The following is a 17057-nucleotide window of genomic DNA, read 5'->3' on the forward strand; positions in this document are numbered from 1 at the left end:
TGGAAGACGCAGAGCTCATCTTGACGGTAGAAGAAGCTGGAAAAAGCTTGGTTATGCTTCCTCTGATCTGCGCCTTGCACACTTTCGTCCAACACGTTGCACTACTTGAGCCTAGACTTCAAAAGTTCGGCATTGGACTTGGTAAGACCAATATCTCTGATCAAGTCGTTGAGATCGTTTTGGTTGAGGTAGTATAGATTTCTCTCCTCAACTCCACCTCTGAAAGTGTCGTCAGTATCTACAACGTCTTCCGCGCTCTCTACCTTGCTGCTCTCTTCTAAAGGCGGCTGCTCTCTCTCTGGATGAGGTACGGGGAGCTCAAGGCAGTGTGCTATCGGGGAGATAGATGAAGGAAGGTGCGGATGCGTAATGGCAGGTGCATTTTTGCCAGTCCGACGTTTGGAAGGGTCCACCATGCAGACGTAGCAGTTGTTTGAGTGGTCAGTGGATTCCTGCCAATTTCTTGAGATAGCGATCTTCATAGCTCTCTTTTCCCCTCTGTACCATCCTACAAAAATACATTTATTTCACCCATGACTAATGTGTAAGAGATTCTCGCAACATTTTTCATATATGATATTTTTTAAATAACACTGAAAATTGTAAAACATTTTAAAATTAAAACTTTTACAGTTTTAAATTTTTTAACAAATTGCAAAAAAATAGAATTCCGAGCAACAATTGTCTATCTTACCTTCCAGAGGTTTTTTGCAGTGCTCTTAGTTGAAATGAGGTGCTGAGGGTACGCCGAAATATGCCTGGTATGCCTCTTTGCAGATGCTTCCACGGAGTACTTTTTCGATCTTCTCTTGCAACATTGGCCGCAGACATAGCAAAATGTGTCTGGCGGATACTCGCAGCGTCTTGATGCTATCTCAGAAAAATACGGATATGTATCCACTTAGACAGCTGGAACTAAACTGACCTGCTGAACTTAAGGCCCCAGTATATAAAGGTTCTAAAAGTTACTCTAAGTATATCCATCATTTAATCTATCTGGAATATTCTGGAAAATGGAAAAAATTATACAATATCACTATCCTGGTCACAAAAGCAAAGTTTGTTGAGAATAATAGAAATTTTCTGTACTTTTGAGGCATAAGCGATTAGGAATTAACACTTACTACCCAGGAACAAAAAAAAACATAAAGATTTGTTACACGGTGTTGCTTCAAGAAATAGACTGTAATGTTCTCTATGATAAACTAATAACACAGGTCCCAATGAACGACAAAGTTGTTTGAAATAACACTATATACGTTATAAAACATGCTTTAACAGGGAAATGTATGTTATGTCAGATGATGAAGATTCTATAATGATGATTAAATTCAAAAAGGAGACACTTACATGGTATGCAAAAGGGAAGTGTAGTCAACATCGTATTTGTAAAATATGTGCTACGATGTCTTTAACATGGAAAGATTGTAAAAACATAAGGAGATTATAACCTATGAATTTAATCTATATTAAATTTGTATAGATAATATATATGTAACTGAAGTCACTGTTAAGAAGGTATAGTTGCTACCTATTTTTACGTTGCTTTATCCCATCCGACCATTTTTCCTCATTCTATACTTTCTTAAAAATATCTCAGACATATAAAATAATGTTCTAACTGTCCATATAGTTCAAGATTTGTGCTCATTTGTATTTTTAAAATAATCATCTGATATTATTCAGTTCATGTTTGTCAGTTTGATTGTTTGTCGAATTTTTGTTATTGATTCTTGCTTGTATTCTTATAGTTTTGTAATGATTGTGTTTTTTATATTCATTGTGCAAATCTCACATTAAGTCTAGACCAACGATTGAATAATTATAAATGACCCAGAGCAATGGAAAAATATTCAAACACAACATCACACTGTTATGTCATCAACATGATGGCATCAGAGTTAATTTTCTTTTTGCCAATATTTCCAGGATTTGAAATTATTAACATATGAATTTATCAAGTAAATTAGTATATGCAGCATTTAAATAATAATAATAATAATAATAATAATAATAATAATAATAATAATTTTTTAAAAATAATAATAATAATAACACTAAATAATAATAATATTATTATTATTATTATTTATAAATAATAATAATAATAATAATAATAATAATAATAATAATAATAATAATAAATAATATTAATAACCTAAATAATAATAATAATAATAATAATAATAATAATAATAATATTATTATTTTAATAATATTATTATCATTATTATTATTTATTTTTTTTTTATTAAATAATAATAAAAATAATAATAATATGATTATTAGTAGTAGTAATAGTAGTAGTAGTAGTAGTAGTAGTAGTATCGTAATAATTAAAATGATAATTATTTGCGGAAACATGCAAACTGGCATATTCGAAGGATAATTGTTACAACATGCCAAGACATAAGAAATATAACGCTTTTACGGACGTAAGGATGAACAGTTTGCTTGTTGTTGTTTTTTGCTGTTTTCTTCTGTCTTAAACAATGAGATCATCACGAGTCCAAAACGCTAGGGTAGTCTTACTAATAACTTGCATTTGTACAGAACATAATTGTGCTGGGTTTGATCGTGATACTGGAGGAATATTCTGTTGCCACCGGGCATGATGAAGCGATACTACTGAAACATATGTTTGTCATATGTTTAACTTTTCTGTTCAAATATGGATATTTGTTGTATTATTTTGTTGTAATGAAATACAATTACATGTCCAGAGTACTACATTATTTTTATAATTTCATCCTGCACCTCTGCCACATACCTTTCATATGTTAGATGATACTTCACGTCGTTCCTACGATGTTTGCCTATCTATTGCGCAATAAACAAAGAAAATATTATACTCCTAATTTTTTACAATTGTCAAGAAGTAGTTTTTATGTTCCATCTGCTATCCGATCATCAGCAACCTGAAAATGCTTTTATTTGCATTTTGTTTCATCTTAGAGTTTTGAGACCGAAATCGCGGTCAACATATATCTTCATTTTAATATTATCTTGTTATATTAATATTTAAAAAATAAAATGTTACTATCAAACCCATATCAATTAGAGGGTTGCTAACCCTGGTGATAATGGTCTATATGCCAATCCAAGCAGTTTGATGTACAGCTATAGTGTGATCTATAACTCCCAATGAAGGATTATCCGTCAACTCTAGGTACAAGAAGAACTTTGCTCCTATGATCCAGTGTTTCCCTACTCAACCTGGATATGGCAATTTCCTTGGCCCAGTCCTGGGATGGATGTTTACAGAGTATATCAGGTTACCAGATTTTATTTATTAATTTATTTATTTTTAAATATGATCAGTGTAGCATTTAATTTATTTCTTATCCTACGTTTAAATGTCGCTTATTTTAACCGTTCAATTACAGATTTGTCTTTTATGGTCCAATAATAAAGCTACAACATCCTGCGAAGCATATTCAATAAAATGATCGATTTCTTACAATAGGTTTCATATTATAACATAAGGATCCAGAAAACAATTTTGAGATTATATTAATATAATTCTACTGACTCATGTGACAATATTAGTGTATGTCTTGCATGCGACTTCATTCTGTCTTATATATATATATATATATATATATATATATATATATATATATATATATATATATATATATATATATATATATATATATATATATATATATGTATGTATATATATATATATATATATATATATATATATATATATATATATATATATATATATTTATTTATTTATTTATTTATTTATTTATTTATCACAGGACGCCGGTGTTAATGTACTAACAGATGCCCTTTTGTACAGATGGGAACCACCACCCAGCCCAAGTACTGTCTTTCCTGGCAAAACATTCTTTCACCTTCTTGACTTTGGTAACTATCACATAGCACCACATATACATTCGTCCAATTTGTAATTGCTTGATTTAAAAAATAAACTACTGCTTCTGCATTCGTCTTTTTTGTAAACAGTCGGTGTTAAATACTGTTTCTGACACTTGATTATTCAATTTGTAGAGCGTTACAATAGGGGCTTTTGTACTTGCGTACAATAACATTAAATTATCAGATATGCATTTTGTTTAATTTGCGAATGGTGTTTAATTGTTTCTATCCAAGAAGGAATAAGCATTTTACGTTTGTAGCAATAATACTGACCTGTATAAGGCCGAGGTGTTCTGATTAGTAGTATTTATTATCTTTGCTGTTGTTTTATTTTCTTTTGTAAGCAAAGCAAATTCAAAAGTTTTATTAAGAACTATATGGTTCTCTATTATTTAAGCATTATCAACAAGACCAGTAGTGCGTCAACCATCGATAGTACATTCAGAGAGAGAAAGTCGATCCCAAAGCAAAATTAGAAAGCTGTTTCCGGAGACATGGCTATATAACAGAGTCAAGACTGGGTATGTCTTTTCTACAAATTGATCGCAACTCACAAACCTAATTTAGTAAGTTAAGACGTAAGAAAAGTACCGTGTATGATAACAAACCTATGAAGCAACTTGTTTGCTAGATCCCTCAGACGGACACATTGATCAAGCGATGAGAATGCCAACAGACAGACGTATACAAAGAAAGACAAAAGTACGATACAGAAAGATAGATGCCTTGCTTGCTGTTGACGAGTGATAACTAAATTTGTCAGTATTGCACATATTAAGATAAGATTCGAGTGTTTTGTTTAAAATATCATCTGAACTAACGATGGTCATCATTATACATTAATCGCAACACATAGCAATACCCTTGAGAATGTAGGAGATTACCGTCTCAATCTCCATAGTGTGCCATATCAGCATGTTAGTAACGATAATTGGAACACATTTTGCTATAATATTATATAGTATTGTACATAAGGAAGATAACTGCGTTATCAAATGACGCGTTATTTATAAGACCCTTTATATACATATATATGCTTGATCTTTTATGTGAGACAAACGTTTCAGATTATCCGCTTTACTGTATATTTTGTTAGGAATGTAAACATGTTTCGCTGAGTCGACGTTACTACATCAAAGCAGATAGCTAAGTGTTGTATTCACGCAGATATGAATTAATGTTTAAATTCCGTAATTGAATTCGAATCATTTCTTTCTCAAAAATGAGATTCTATAATACCGTTGCCATCAAAAATTTGGTAAAAAAAACAGACAACTTTATAAATTAGTATAAGCTGCTGTATTAGAAGAATAACATAAGCTGACATTACCACCAATTTTTTTAATCGACTTGTTTCTTGTTTTTACCAAGTAGAGACATGTGCAAACCTCTTACGAATGATGCCATTTTCTCTCTTTATGCCACAATGTGCGCAAAGCACGTGGCACACGATCTACAGTAGTCACTGTCGAATTCCATTGATAACATAGCTCAGCTAAAATGGAACACTAATTACACTGAACAGAAACAAATTCAGTGTTTGATAACAGCCAATGGCTAAGCGTTGGCAGCGGGCACCATGTCTCATTTTCTATGTGAGAAGCTCTTAGCAAGCGAGATCCCTGGCAACTGCATCATATTTCAGGTGCACGATTAGCGATAGCAAATGTCCTCTATTTCAGTGAAAATACCGAATAGCCTTTTCTATCACGATGCACATCGTTCATTAGTCTTGTTCCTTTCTTGGTACACTCCCTTAGACTGAAAAATTTTTAAAGCTACGTTAAAAATCCAAATCACAAAAACACACGCACTCTCCAACACAACTAACTAACCGAGAGACAATATTTTACCAGTTATGGCCTATAATATTGGCTTGCCAGTATTTAGGCCAGGTACTGGCAAAATGGACCGAGTAGCTTATATTGGACATTGTCGCACCTACTTTGTAAAGATTTATAACGGTGCCGCAGGTCCTTTTTATGTGCGGTTTGTGTGTGTAATAGCGACCCTTGTGTCTACTCATTCCTATCTGCTCGGACAAGTACAAGTAAGCTTTCTATACACGCTAAGTCACGACCTGCTCATGCATACTACCCTTTGGGTCGCTTGAGTGATGTTCATCATTGTGCCCGACTGCCATCAACGTCGACAATGTTTAGCTCCCTTTAGCTAAAAGTAGTATCTGGGAGGGCTGGAGTTGCTTGGCAGTACTAGTGCCCAATAATGTATTATGGTTGGGTAAGTTACCGTAAGCATACTCGAAGAAACAGATTTTGCTAAAAAAAAATTGATTTCCCTGTACGATACAGACGTTATTAAGCATATGAGACTAAATTGGTATAACTCATACAAACTTATAGTATTATGTCAACAACACAAACTGTTCCATTTTTCCTCCACTATTTAACTCTTATGTGTGGACTTCTCTGTCGTTTAAATACACGATTCTCCCGGATCTCTCTCTCTCTCCGAGAGTATTGTGTATTAGAATGACATATATATATATATATATATATATATATATATATATATATATATATATATATATATATATATATATATATATATATATATATATATATATATATATATATATATATATAACATGACATTTAAAGAGATGGCATATAGCTAATTGATATACTAATAATACTGGTATATCAAATTGTGATCCGCCCAATAATACGCGCAGATAAACATTCAGGCATCTGCGTGCTGTTGATCCTAGATCAATGATGAATTTCCATACATTAATCATTAGTGACGTATGAAAATAACGATAAAAAGTGTTAATAATCCCAGTTTTTTAACTGAATTTAATATGGTACACAATTCTATCGTAATCCTTTCTGCTTTATGTACCCCATCTCCTATCATGTATCACGGATAAAAAATACGCAGTAAGAGAAAATAATTTGAGTTAGATTAAAACCTTGAAACTGAACTTACACCAAGTAACCTAAAATAATATGGTTCCTCGTAACGGTATGTGTGCACTTTCCTTGTGATTTATCTACAGTGTTTATAAAATCAATGATACAAAGTAAGAAACCCAGTCGACATTATACGGTACATTTCTCGGTTATTCAGTACACATTATGTGATGTATTTAATGTTTTGTTGTTGTTGTTGCTGTTTCTTAAACCTATTACAATGTTCCAAAAAATTGTTAATTAAATATGAATATTTCCAAAGGCCACCCTGTCTCTCTAGACCGATCGATCGATCGACCATCGTAGAAAGATATTGGCGAAACTCTATGAAAAGACGAGCGTAGAGGATTTTCGCTTGTGTCGTCCCGCGTTGTCTCTGGACATATGCATGATGGTAAAAATTAAGTAAAACTGACCAAAGGATGAGAGAGAGAGAGAGAGAGAGAGAGAGAGAGAGAGAGAGAGAGAGTTTTATGATCGGTAGTACTGTTATTAAAGCAGAATAATGACTTAGATATTTTAATTTCCTCGTGTTGGTTTTGGTTCGTCATTTTGCTTAGTTTCTATTTCACTTTAATTTCCATGCCACGGTAATCGAATGTCTGAGCGTTCGTGTTAATGGATTAGCTAACCGTGTATTTTATGTTTAAATCATAAGTGTGTTTTATATTGATTTAATCAATATACAGAAAAATAGAAACTCAGAAGAAGAAGAAAAAACAATCAAGTTATCAATATGCAAAGGTTATTGTGAACAACCACAAAAGGAAGAGAACTACATTTTGTAGCGACACACTCGGCAGAGATATGAGGAGTTAATTCACTCGGTCAATATACAGTTGCCTGTAGTAAATCTAAACTCCATTCAAAGGGCAAATATTTGTATTTGTATGTGATATAAATAAAATATATGTATAGTATGCACACTGTATCAATGAGATACCACTCGTCGTATAAATTTTTCATTAAAAGGAAACTCTGCAAGCCTCGTTTCATTTAATGAAAATGTATACATCTCTTTATATATCACTGATGCAGTGTACATACTAGCCTAGTGGCTATAGTGTTTATATTTTTCTTCATGTAGTTCTGATGGTACCGCTGTTTTTAATGCAACCTGTCCAGACAGTATAACCACGTGGATAGCTAGTGCTTTTGCAGTCAACAATGAGACTGGTCTCGGCATTGCACCATCTACTGCTGATGTATGTCTTGTCTCTACTTGTTTAAAGTTAATCAAAAACTGTATGTCTAATTTTTTATTATAATCATTTTTGATGCAGATAACTTGATACATTAGCTTTGCTAATTTCATTTTTAACTTAGTCATCTGAAGAGGAGAATGATGTGTCTTTTCTTGAAATGATGATTGATTTATTGCACAGGGTGACGAATATAATAGTGACTCAATAATGATACGTGTGTTTACGTTAAACATAAATCTGTTTTGTCTACATTACAATAAGTTTTTCATCCTATGCTATGTGTTATTTGGTTGATTCATGAATATTAAAATATGTCCAGATAATAACTTGTGTGTATTTCATAATCAGTTTTGTGTCACTAATGGTAAATGTCCGTTCTAACAGATCAGTTCCGTATGTCCTGAAATGTCATGATGTCAGCGTAGTACTTATATATTACAGTTGGTGGTATTTTTAAAATTCTTCATCAATCTGCAAATGCCCTACTCTGTGATTCGTGGAGAACAAGTCATTATTCAGGCAAACATATTCAACTATCATAAAGAGAAACTGAAGGTGAGTGATGTGGTATTCAGCAAGTAGGTCTAAAATGCATTGAATGTGTGTGTGTGTGTGTGTGTGTGTGTGTGTGTGTGTGTGTGTGTGTGTGTGATCAAAAGTGACACGTTATATACTAACTGAACAAATGATATAGAATTCTTTCTGAGTTTCATCCATTGTGGGTCTTACCTTCCGTAAATAAATATGACGTACGGACATAAGGTTACTTTAGCAAATGAGAAATGCTTTCCTAGCATAAATCTTATAAAAAGGCATGCAGATAATATACTCACTGAAACAAGGTACATTGTTTAGAATTTCGTATAGAATTTCAGTAAATATGCTATTCGATTGATAAGTGTTGTTTCTTAAAGTTTAATAAATGTTACATTGCTTTCTATCTGGGTTATTTTTTTATTAATTATGTATGTGGTTTCTTTATTTTTACATGTGTTATGAAAGGTCAAAGTTGAGCTAAGACAATCAAGGAGTTTCCAGCAAATAATTGTGAATAACAAAGATCGGGAAGGCGATCCACTGTTGTACAAGCGGATATCAGTGAGAAGGGATATTATAGTAATACAGATTTTTTATTTATGTGTGTTATATATAAAATACGCGGTACTTCCTGTGTACTAACTGTATTACTGGACATTTCAAATATATTTTATATATAAGTTTAAAGTTTAAAGTTGTTGCATGTCTGTGTTCAATGACGGATAGAGACATAATTTTTACATATTGACAATTGTAGTAAATTTCCACTTAAAGTTCATAGATATTGAACGGTTTAGTCACATATAGGAGCCATTTTATTTTATTGTAATCTGAGAAGTCGGACACAAAACGGAAATAACCCGTAGATGTGTGGGTTTGAGATTTGAATTTTTAACGTAGCTCTAACAATTTTTCAATCTGATCGCTACGATGTCTGCTGTGTGGCTGTTTTTACTGATGTCTCACACTGAGGCATCATTGCGTACAAATGTAGCATCATGTCCCACCCAGTCACATTCTCATGACAGTAAAGATTGGCCAGTTGATATGCATACTCCATCAAGCATCTATGACTTTCGACTTTGTCAGTCATTCTTCACTGAATCATTGACAATCAAAAGTAAACTGTGCAATTAAATGTTTTTCTATTGATTACATCTGATGAAACAAACGTGAACAGATATGCACGGAATATACTACGTTTCATGATATTAAATCATATTGTGTACTTAAACGTATATGTCGCTGCTTAAATTAATAATTACTAATATTAATGATTGATACCTGCTATCGATTCCCAGACTAAATAAAATGTGTGGTGAACTAATGTAGGTTAAGCCCGATGATGCTGTTGCAGTGTACTTCCCCATCCTGCCGACGGAACTTGGATTGGTAGATGTTCTGATCAAGGCGTCTTCACCGTATGCCAGAGATGTGGTCCTCAAGAAACTCCTCGTCGAGGTTTTGTATTATATTTAATATATTATTTAGATTGACTTATGTAGTAGGAATGATTGGGGTTGATAATTAACATTTTTCTTTACAAAAAAAACGTTAAAACTCAAAAGCCCATGAAACTAGTTTTAGGCTTCTAAGCCAAAGTTCTAACCTACCCGTATGCTCACAAATACAACAATGGATTGAAAGATGTATTACCTTTTCACCATACCTTACATTCTCTATTCGATGATGTATGCAGATTTGAGCACAATTTTTTTTATTGTCATACATTTTAAACAAACAGCCGTATACCACGGGTTAAATAATGTTTGCAGTTAGTAGTGGTCGATGGTAGTAATATTAGTAATGGTGGTGGTAGTGGACGTAGAGTTGTACAAACATTTTCTAAAAGTATAAATTATGACAGTTCAGTTCATTTTGACTTCCAGCATTGAGAAACAAAGGTTTGTTCAATATCCTTATCCGCAACTAACATTGGCCATAATAATAAATACTTTCATTGTAATGATAACATTCTGTCTTGGTTATCATCTTCGTCTACTTTAAACGACTAATTGTTTCAAACTTATTATATTACCACTGATGTACATATTTAAAATATTAATTTTCCAATAATTATATTCTAACCACTCAATTCACATTTAATTAATGATAACAAGCTTGGTATGATATATTATTTCCCCGCATTGCAGCCCGAAGGAGATCCTCAGAGCTACAACGTAGCTACTTTGGTCGATCTTTCAGGTGTCAACAATTTTGAAAAACATATCAACATCACATACGCAGAAAAGGTTGTCGAAGGCTCGGCTAGAATACGAATATCTGTTACCGGTAATGATGTTTATTTTTATGTTGGGGGGGGGGGGGGGGGCAAGCAACACACACTCACATTTAAGGGATATTCCACCACTACAACAACCGATATATATATTTGTATCACACGCGACATAGACTAAATTCATATTTGTCAGGTCTCCATCAGAACCGTTTCGTCAGTGTGAGGATAAAAGGAATATATTTAAACTCTTCTGTAATTCCTTGCATTATCATGGATACGTTAAAGCGAGTGTAAGTATATTAAACATACTAGTATGATTCAGTTAGAATATCTTTACCTAAATATGATATTTTTCCACTGAGATATTTAGTTCTGAGAATTTCAAAATAGTATGCAGAGAACTACATACAGTCAACAGGCATTAGGTGCTGGATCAGAATAGTTCATGATATAAAGTTCTCATTCATAGAGAATGCCATTCATTTGTTAGAATCAATAGCGAATAGGTTTTTTAACTTTGTATTTAAAAAAAAAAACATCTCAATTTTGCCTATTGTTATTAGAGTTTTCAGCTGGTATGACTTTACCTTTTTCTTTTAACGAAGGTGATTTTATGGGACCTACCATACAAGGCTTAGAGAACCTGCTTCAAATGTCTTATGGTTGCGGAGAACAGAACATGATAAACTTCGCTCCAAACGTCTTCGTCTCAGTATATCTGAAAGCAATCAATGGCCTTAGGCCCGATATGGAGGTCAAGGCCAAGGATATAATGATGAAAGGTAATCAAGCTGAACGAATATAATGTGTGCAGCGGAACGCAATTTATAAAAATGTCTGCACCGATAGCAAGATTATCTTTTGGAAATGTCTGTCATATGACAAATATCAACTCAAAATGCTCTTTGGCATGACAAGGCAAACATTCTTACACGTCTCAGATGTTTATTATATATCATGGAGAGAATTAACAACGAAGACCTGATTATCATCAATATTAAAGATTATTGATTGTTCACTCAAGTGTTTTTGAATATAGAGATCGATAGATCGATAGACCGATAAACAGACAGACAGACAGACAGATAGATAGATAGATAGATAGATAGATAGATAGATAGATAGATAGACAGATAGTGACCATATTACTAATTCACTGTTGAGAAGGTCCTATTCAAATAAATTAGAACACTGGCCATTTAGTTACGGTATATAAATCAGGACATACGTGCCCTCCTGAATTTCCACGAACAAGGACATTTTAATGAAAACGAAGTGAACACAGCATACGTCGAACATGTAATATTTAAATAAAGTGTGTGATTTATTTTATAATCTCGCCCGGATGTTTAGAATTGGTTTGAAACACTTGAGAGCATATACATATTTCAAAGCATGAGATATAACTTCTATTTAATATAATGTTGGAACTGGAGGACATTGCATTTAATAACATGGACCTTGAATGTCAATGGTTGGAAGTTATAAATCTCCTGAAACCTTAATGACTAGCTGTACAATTTCCATTGATTACACCATGTTATTGCATTCGTCTCTTTTTCTCTTTAAATAACTCAGGCTACCAGAGGGAACTAATTTATCAAAGATGGGATGGATCATTTAGCGCGTTCGGAAACAGTGACAGTTCTGGCAGTACATGGCTGACCGCTTTTGTTATCAAATCCTTCGTTCAAGCTAGCCCGTTGATTTTCATAGACCCAGTGCTAATTGCCAGGTCACTGGACTGGTTGCTTAGACAGGCAAATCAGGACGGGACTTTTAATGAACCTGGAAGAGTAATCCATACGGAAATGCAGGTATTGTTAAATACATTATCAGAAACTATTAGGATTTCTATCCGGAATAATGTAAGTATTTGGTCAGAAGTGTACGATATTTTACGTTCTAAGGTTTACTATCACTAGAAGGCCCATATAGTGTTTTCCAGTTACCTGGCATTTTATTTTGATGGTGGATAATAATGAATCTATCTATGACAAGATATTAATATGAAGTTTATAATAAGTTTAAATATTAGTTTTAATGATCTGTCAATCAAACAATCATGTCGAATATGTCATGTTCTTGGGGGATGTTTGCTATTGTTATAGTTCAAGACCTGGACCTTCCCTGGAGTATTATATTGTGTCTTATGTCAAGTGAATGTATTATCTATGTATTGATTCTATAATCAAAATCTTCATTCCTGCCTTAATATCGGTCTCTCGAAACCTATGATCAGAGTTTAAAGTTGTGTTCATTTATAATTTGAAAGGAATTATTTATTTAAACTATACGTTGGAAGTACAGAGTGTTAATTGATGTTTTGGAGAAAAATACTACTTTGGAATGTTTTAGTACACTTATTCATAGACATTATGGATTGTATCACTCTGACACAGCGAAAAAGTCAAGATTATTGGAATTTATTTAGCTAATTCTATGATTCTGAATTTCTGGTAGAAATGTTAGGATTGTTTGGGATGTAATTTACAACACTGTATGTTTATCTTAAATTGTCTCTTTGTGTCCAAAGGAAGTCATTGATTTGTAAATTTTTTCTCAATGTTTTCGGTTTTAATTGTTTCTGTTACATAACTGAAGACCACATAGTAGTAACAATATTTACCAAGAATAAATTTGCAAATTCAGCAGGCAAATTAATTACATCAAAAGTCCCAAAATATAGATTGGTCTGAATGAAATTCAAAAATCTTAAATGTCTTAAGTAAGTTTTCAATGTTTCGATCTATCAATAGTCTAGAATATGCTGATGTACCAATATTCTGAAATATGTTGCAATAAGAACAGATTTGATTATCGCAATGAAATCATCCAGAATGTCTTTGGACGAATTCACAATAATCGTAAGTAGCGCTATAGTACAGAAATTCAATGAGTGCTTTCTATTTCCAATTAACAGTTTAAATACATGATTCTGCTCAGATTATATCTTACCACAACAGTAAATGATTTCACTGATTGAACTTGAAAAAGAAATGAATAATTGTTTACTAAACCAATTTATATTAAAACAGTCACCTGGCCTACAAAATGATCTTTCTCGAAAACTAATCATTTCAAAAGGAAACCATTTCACTTATTCATAAACAATGTAAGACATTTTTTCTTAAATGGAGGTAAATATCATTACAACAGATTAAAATAGTTAGGTAGATAAATGACAAAAGTTAGGTAGACACAGCTCTAAGTCATGACAATAGTCAAGTAGGCTTAAACTCTACTTTAAATCACGGACGAAGGTCAATCACATAATTTAAATTATATATTCATAACACACGCAACATCTATAAATAACAGATTTAACTAAATATGAGAGTCATGAAAATTTTAAACGCCATTCTTTGTACATTGTATACATCCATTGATATATATATATATATATATATATATATATATATATATATATATATATATATATATATATATATATGTTCATAACATGACCATAGACCATCTCAAACAGGCCCTCAAACGTCAACATTTTCGCAACCAGTCATGGAGAGAACTGCTCAGGCTGGACGGCCCTCCACTCCAAAAAAACATGAAGTGAATGTCACACTTTCACCTAGTGATGCGCAACGAACGTATCTTACATCTTCAAGCATCGATACAGCAGACATCTAATTCCCTCCATGACTCTTGGAACAGAGCAAGTTAACGCAGAGTACGGTCCGAGGTTAACGCCCTACAATCACCGACAACTTTCGTCATCATTGGTGAGAGGATATCGGACAAACCCAGGCCTAATCCAACCTTCTCATCACCTTTGTTAATACACGGCCAAAAATGTTAACCCTTGGTCCTAAACGGAACCTATCTTGGGAGTTAACCTGGCTTGATAGATACATTCTAACCATTTTCAATGGTATCTCTGGCGCTCAGTTTCATACAAGACCTGCTTCCTCATGACATTAGCAACCGCAAGCAGAATTCGCGAAGTACATGCCCTATAATCAGACCCGATTTACATTCCATTTCCGGCAAGTAGAGTTAGTCTTATTCATGACGGCATCCTCTTTCATCGCAGAGAACCATGTCTCTTCCAGGGGTAGCTAAACTGATGTCACGAATTCTCTGTCACATCTGGACACATCAACTAAAGGCCACCTACAAGACCCAGTCCTTGTTTTCAGGTGATTCGTTAATACGAACGGATCCGTTGCATTGAGGGATATCAAGACTTTTCTTCTTCTCTTAAAAGGACGGTGTTATCGATTGAAACAATATCACCTCGTGGAGTAAGAGGGTTATTTGCTCAGGATTTAGCGAAATAACCACAGCTCATAGAACGTTCATTCACCTCGGCTCAAGAGGATTGAGCAGTTGCCGCCAGCCTTGCATCTAACCAGAACTGTTTGCTAACCGACATCAGTCAGGTTGTGGGACGGAGATCGGAGTCCACATTCTCTAGCTTTAATCTCCGATATCTCGCATCCCAGATAGACCGATTAGATCTGGTAGGAATTATACCTGCAGCTCAAGAGATCTCCCTTCCAGATCGATGGACAGCTTCTTAAAACGCATCTTTACAACTTCCGCTAGATTGGAGGGGAGTTCCCCTTTGAAGCCGCGCCTCGACAGATTTAGCCTTCTCCAGCCGGGTTACCTAAAAGATGTATCAATGCCTTGGGGGACCGGAAATGGTATCTCCGGGGTAAGAGGATGTACCTCCCTCCACATCATTCCTGATCACCTGAGGTATTATGATTGAGTAAAGTATTCGAAGAAGAAAACAAATTTCCTTGTAAAAATATGTTTCTTCGAAAATATTTATCCAATCATAACACACATACACCCTCCCATCCTCCCAGCAGTTACATCCACAGAGAGCGTGCCCTCCGCTGCAGTAGTAACTTCGATATTCATACACTGTTTCACCAAGTCTTAAACGTAAGGAGATATAACTGCCCGACCGCCAAAAGGGTCGGCATACAACATTTATCTCCCTTTAGCTAAAGGTACCATCTGGGAGGCCTGGATTTGCGATGAAACATATTTTATATGGTTTTATAACTTGCCGTCTGTATGACAACCAAAAAAAAAATAATCAAGTATGTCCTTTGGAAATGCTGCTTTTTCTGAAAGCACATTGAATATAGCTGTTATTATACTTAGTAATATTTTATAATATTGTACCAAATACCTTATAGTATCATCAAAGCAATGTTTGCATATTCTTCTATCTGGTATGATGTATTAAAAGTGTACCTATAATTCAATGGATTATTATGTAGCCATAAACAGGTAACCGCATTGAATATAGGCAATACAAAGTTTATGAAACTACAGTAACCTAACTTCTTGTAGGTTTATTTCAGTGAATGTGTATGCCTTGTTTTTGTAAATCTTCATCGTTTTGACTGTACAAAGATATTTCATCTTTGTGACGCCTTTTGGATTTCGTTTTGCTCATAAATCTGTATATACTGACCATACTACTTTCACTTTTTGATATGTTATAATATTTACGTCACCTATTATATAATATGTGCGATGGATAACGTCTATTATTTTGTCTTTTTGAGGGAGGCTCGTCGGCTGGTAATATTAGCCTTGCAGCATATTCTGTCATTGCTTTATTGGAAGCCAAGAATTTCAAGGTAAATAGATATCGAATTTTGGTCCATATCTTCAAGAAAATGTACCCACTTCCTAACATTTGTAGTACAATGTTCAGCATGTTGGGTAAGTTGTAAAGTAGGTTTGATCCAGAGATCCCAGCAAATTCTAAGAGCAGTTCATTGGATTGAACCAAAAGCGCGAGCTATTCAGAAACCATTAAGCGATTTTACTCTCATCAAAACTATTTTTTTTTTCCTTTCTATTTATCACTCCAATATAAACAATGATTGATGACATAACGTTGTTTATACCTTTGCGGATCAATTGTCGGCCATTAGAAACTGAGCTAGGTAGAACTAAATTGTGAGCACGAGGCTTTGCTGATTTTTTGAACGTAACTATAGCGTACGAAGTCATATTATCAAAAATATTAGAACAATAAAAGGCTCTTCGCCTGGCGACTAGGACTAAGGGAATTCAATACTAATGGCTGTCATAAAAAATCTTGCTAAAAATATTAGATCTACTGCATGGATTCCGTGCATATGATTGCATTGTTGTATTGTCGTAAAATCTAAGTTGTCATCTGTGCGACAATTACTTAATATTTTAATTAAACAATAAACAGTTTTCATCCGACGGATGTACTACAAAATATGTCAT

At 33.8% G+C, this 17057-nt stretch overlaps 1 protein-coding gene across 1 annotated transcript in view; it reads left to right on the forward strand.

Annotated features, from left to right (window-relative positions):
- LOC149796717 (CD109 antigen-like) overlaps nucleotides 1-17057 on the forward strand; it is a 60051-nt gene that overhangs the window by 26370 nt on the left and 16624 nt on the right. The window contains exons 17-27 of the mRNA XM_089960264.1: nucleotides 3170-3274; nucleotides 3771-3879; nucleotides 4289-4412; nucleotides 7915-8032; nucleotides 8474-8587; nucleotides 9035-9148; nucleotides 9902-10030; nucleotides 10723-10861; nucleotides 11414-11590; nucleotides 12387-12625; nucleotides 16358-16432. Coding sequence (XP_089816390.1) covers nucleotides 3170-3274; nucleotides 3771-3879; nucleotides 4289-4412; nucleotides 7915-8032; nucleotides 8474-8587; nucleotides 9035-9148; nucleotides 9902-10030; nucleotides 10723-10861; nucleotides 11414-11590; nucleotides 12387-12625; nucleotides 16358-16432 — 1443 coding nt within the window. The remainder of the gene's footprint in view (nucleotides 1-3169; nucleotides 3275-3770; nucleotides 3880-4288; nucleotides 4413-7914; nucleotides 8033-8473; nucleotides 8588-9034; nucleotides 9149-9901; nucleotides 10031-10722; nucleotides 10862-11413; nucleotides 11591-12386; nucleotides 12626-16357; nucleotides 16433-17057) is intronic.

The sequence above is a fragment of the Sinohyriopsis cumingii genome, chromosome 6 (genome assembly GCF_028554795.1).
Source record: "Sinohyriopsis cumingii isolate HCF-2022 chromosome 6, ASM2855479v2, whole genome shotgun sequence".
Classification (NCBI taxonomy): Eukaryota; Metazoa; Mollusca; class Bivalvia; order Unionida; family Unionidae; genus Sinohyriopsis; species Sinohyriopsis cumingii.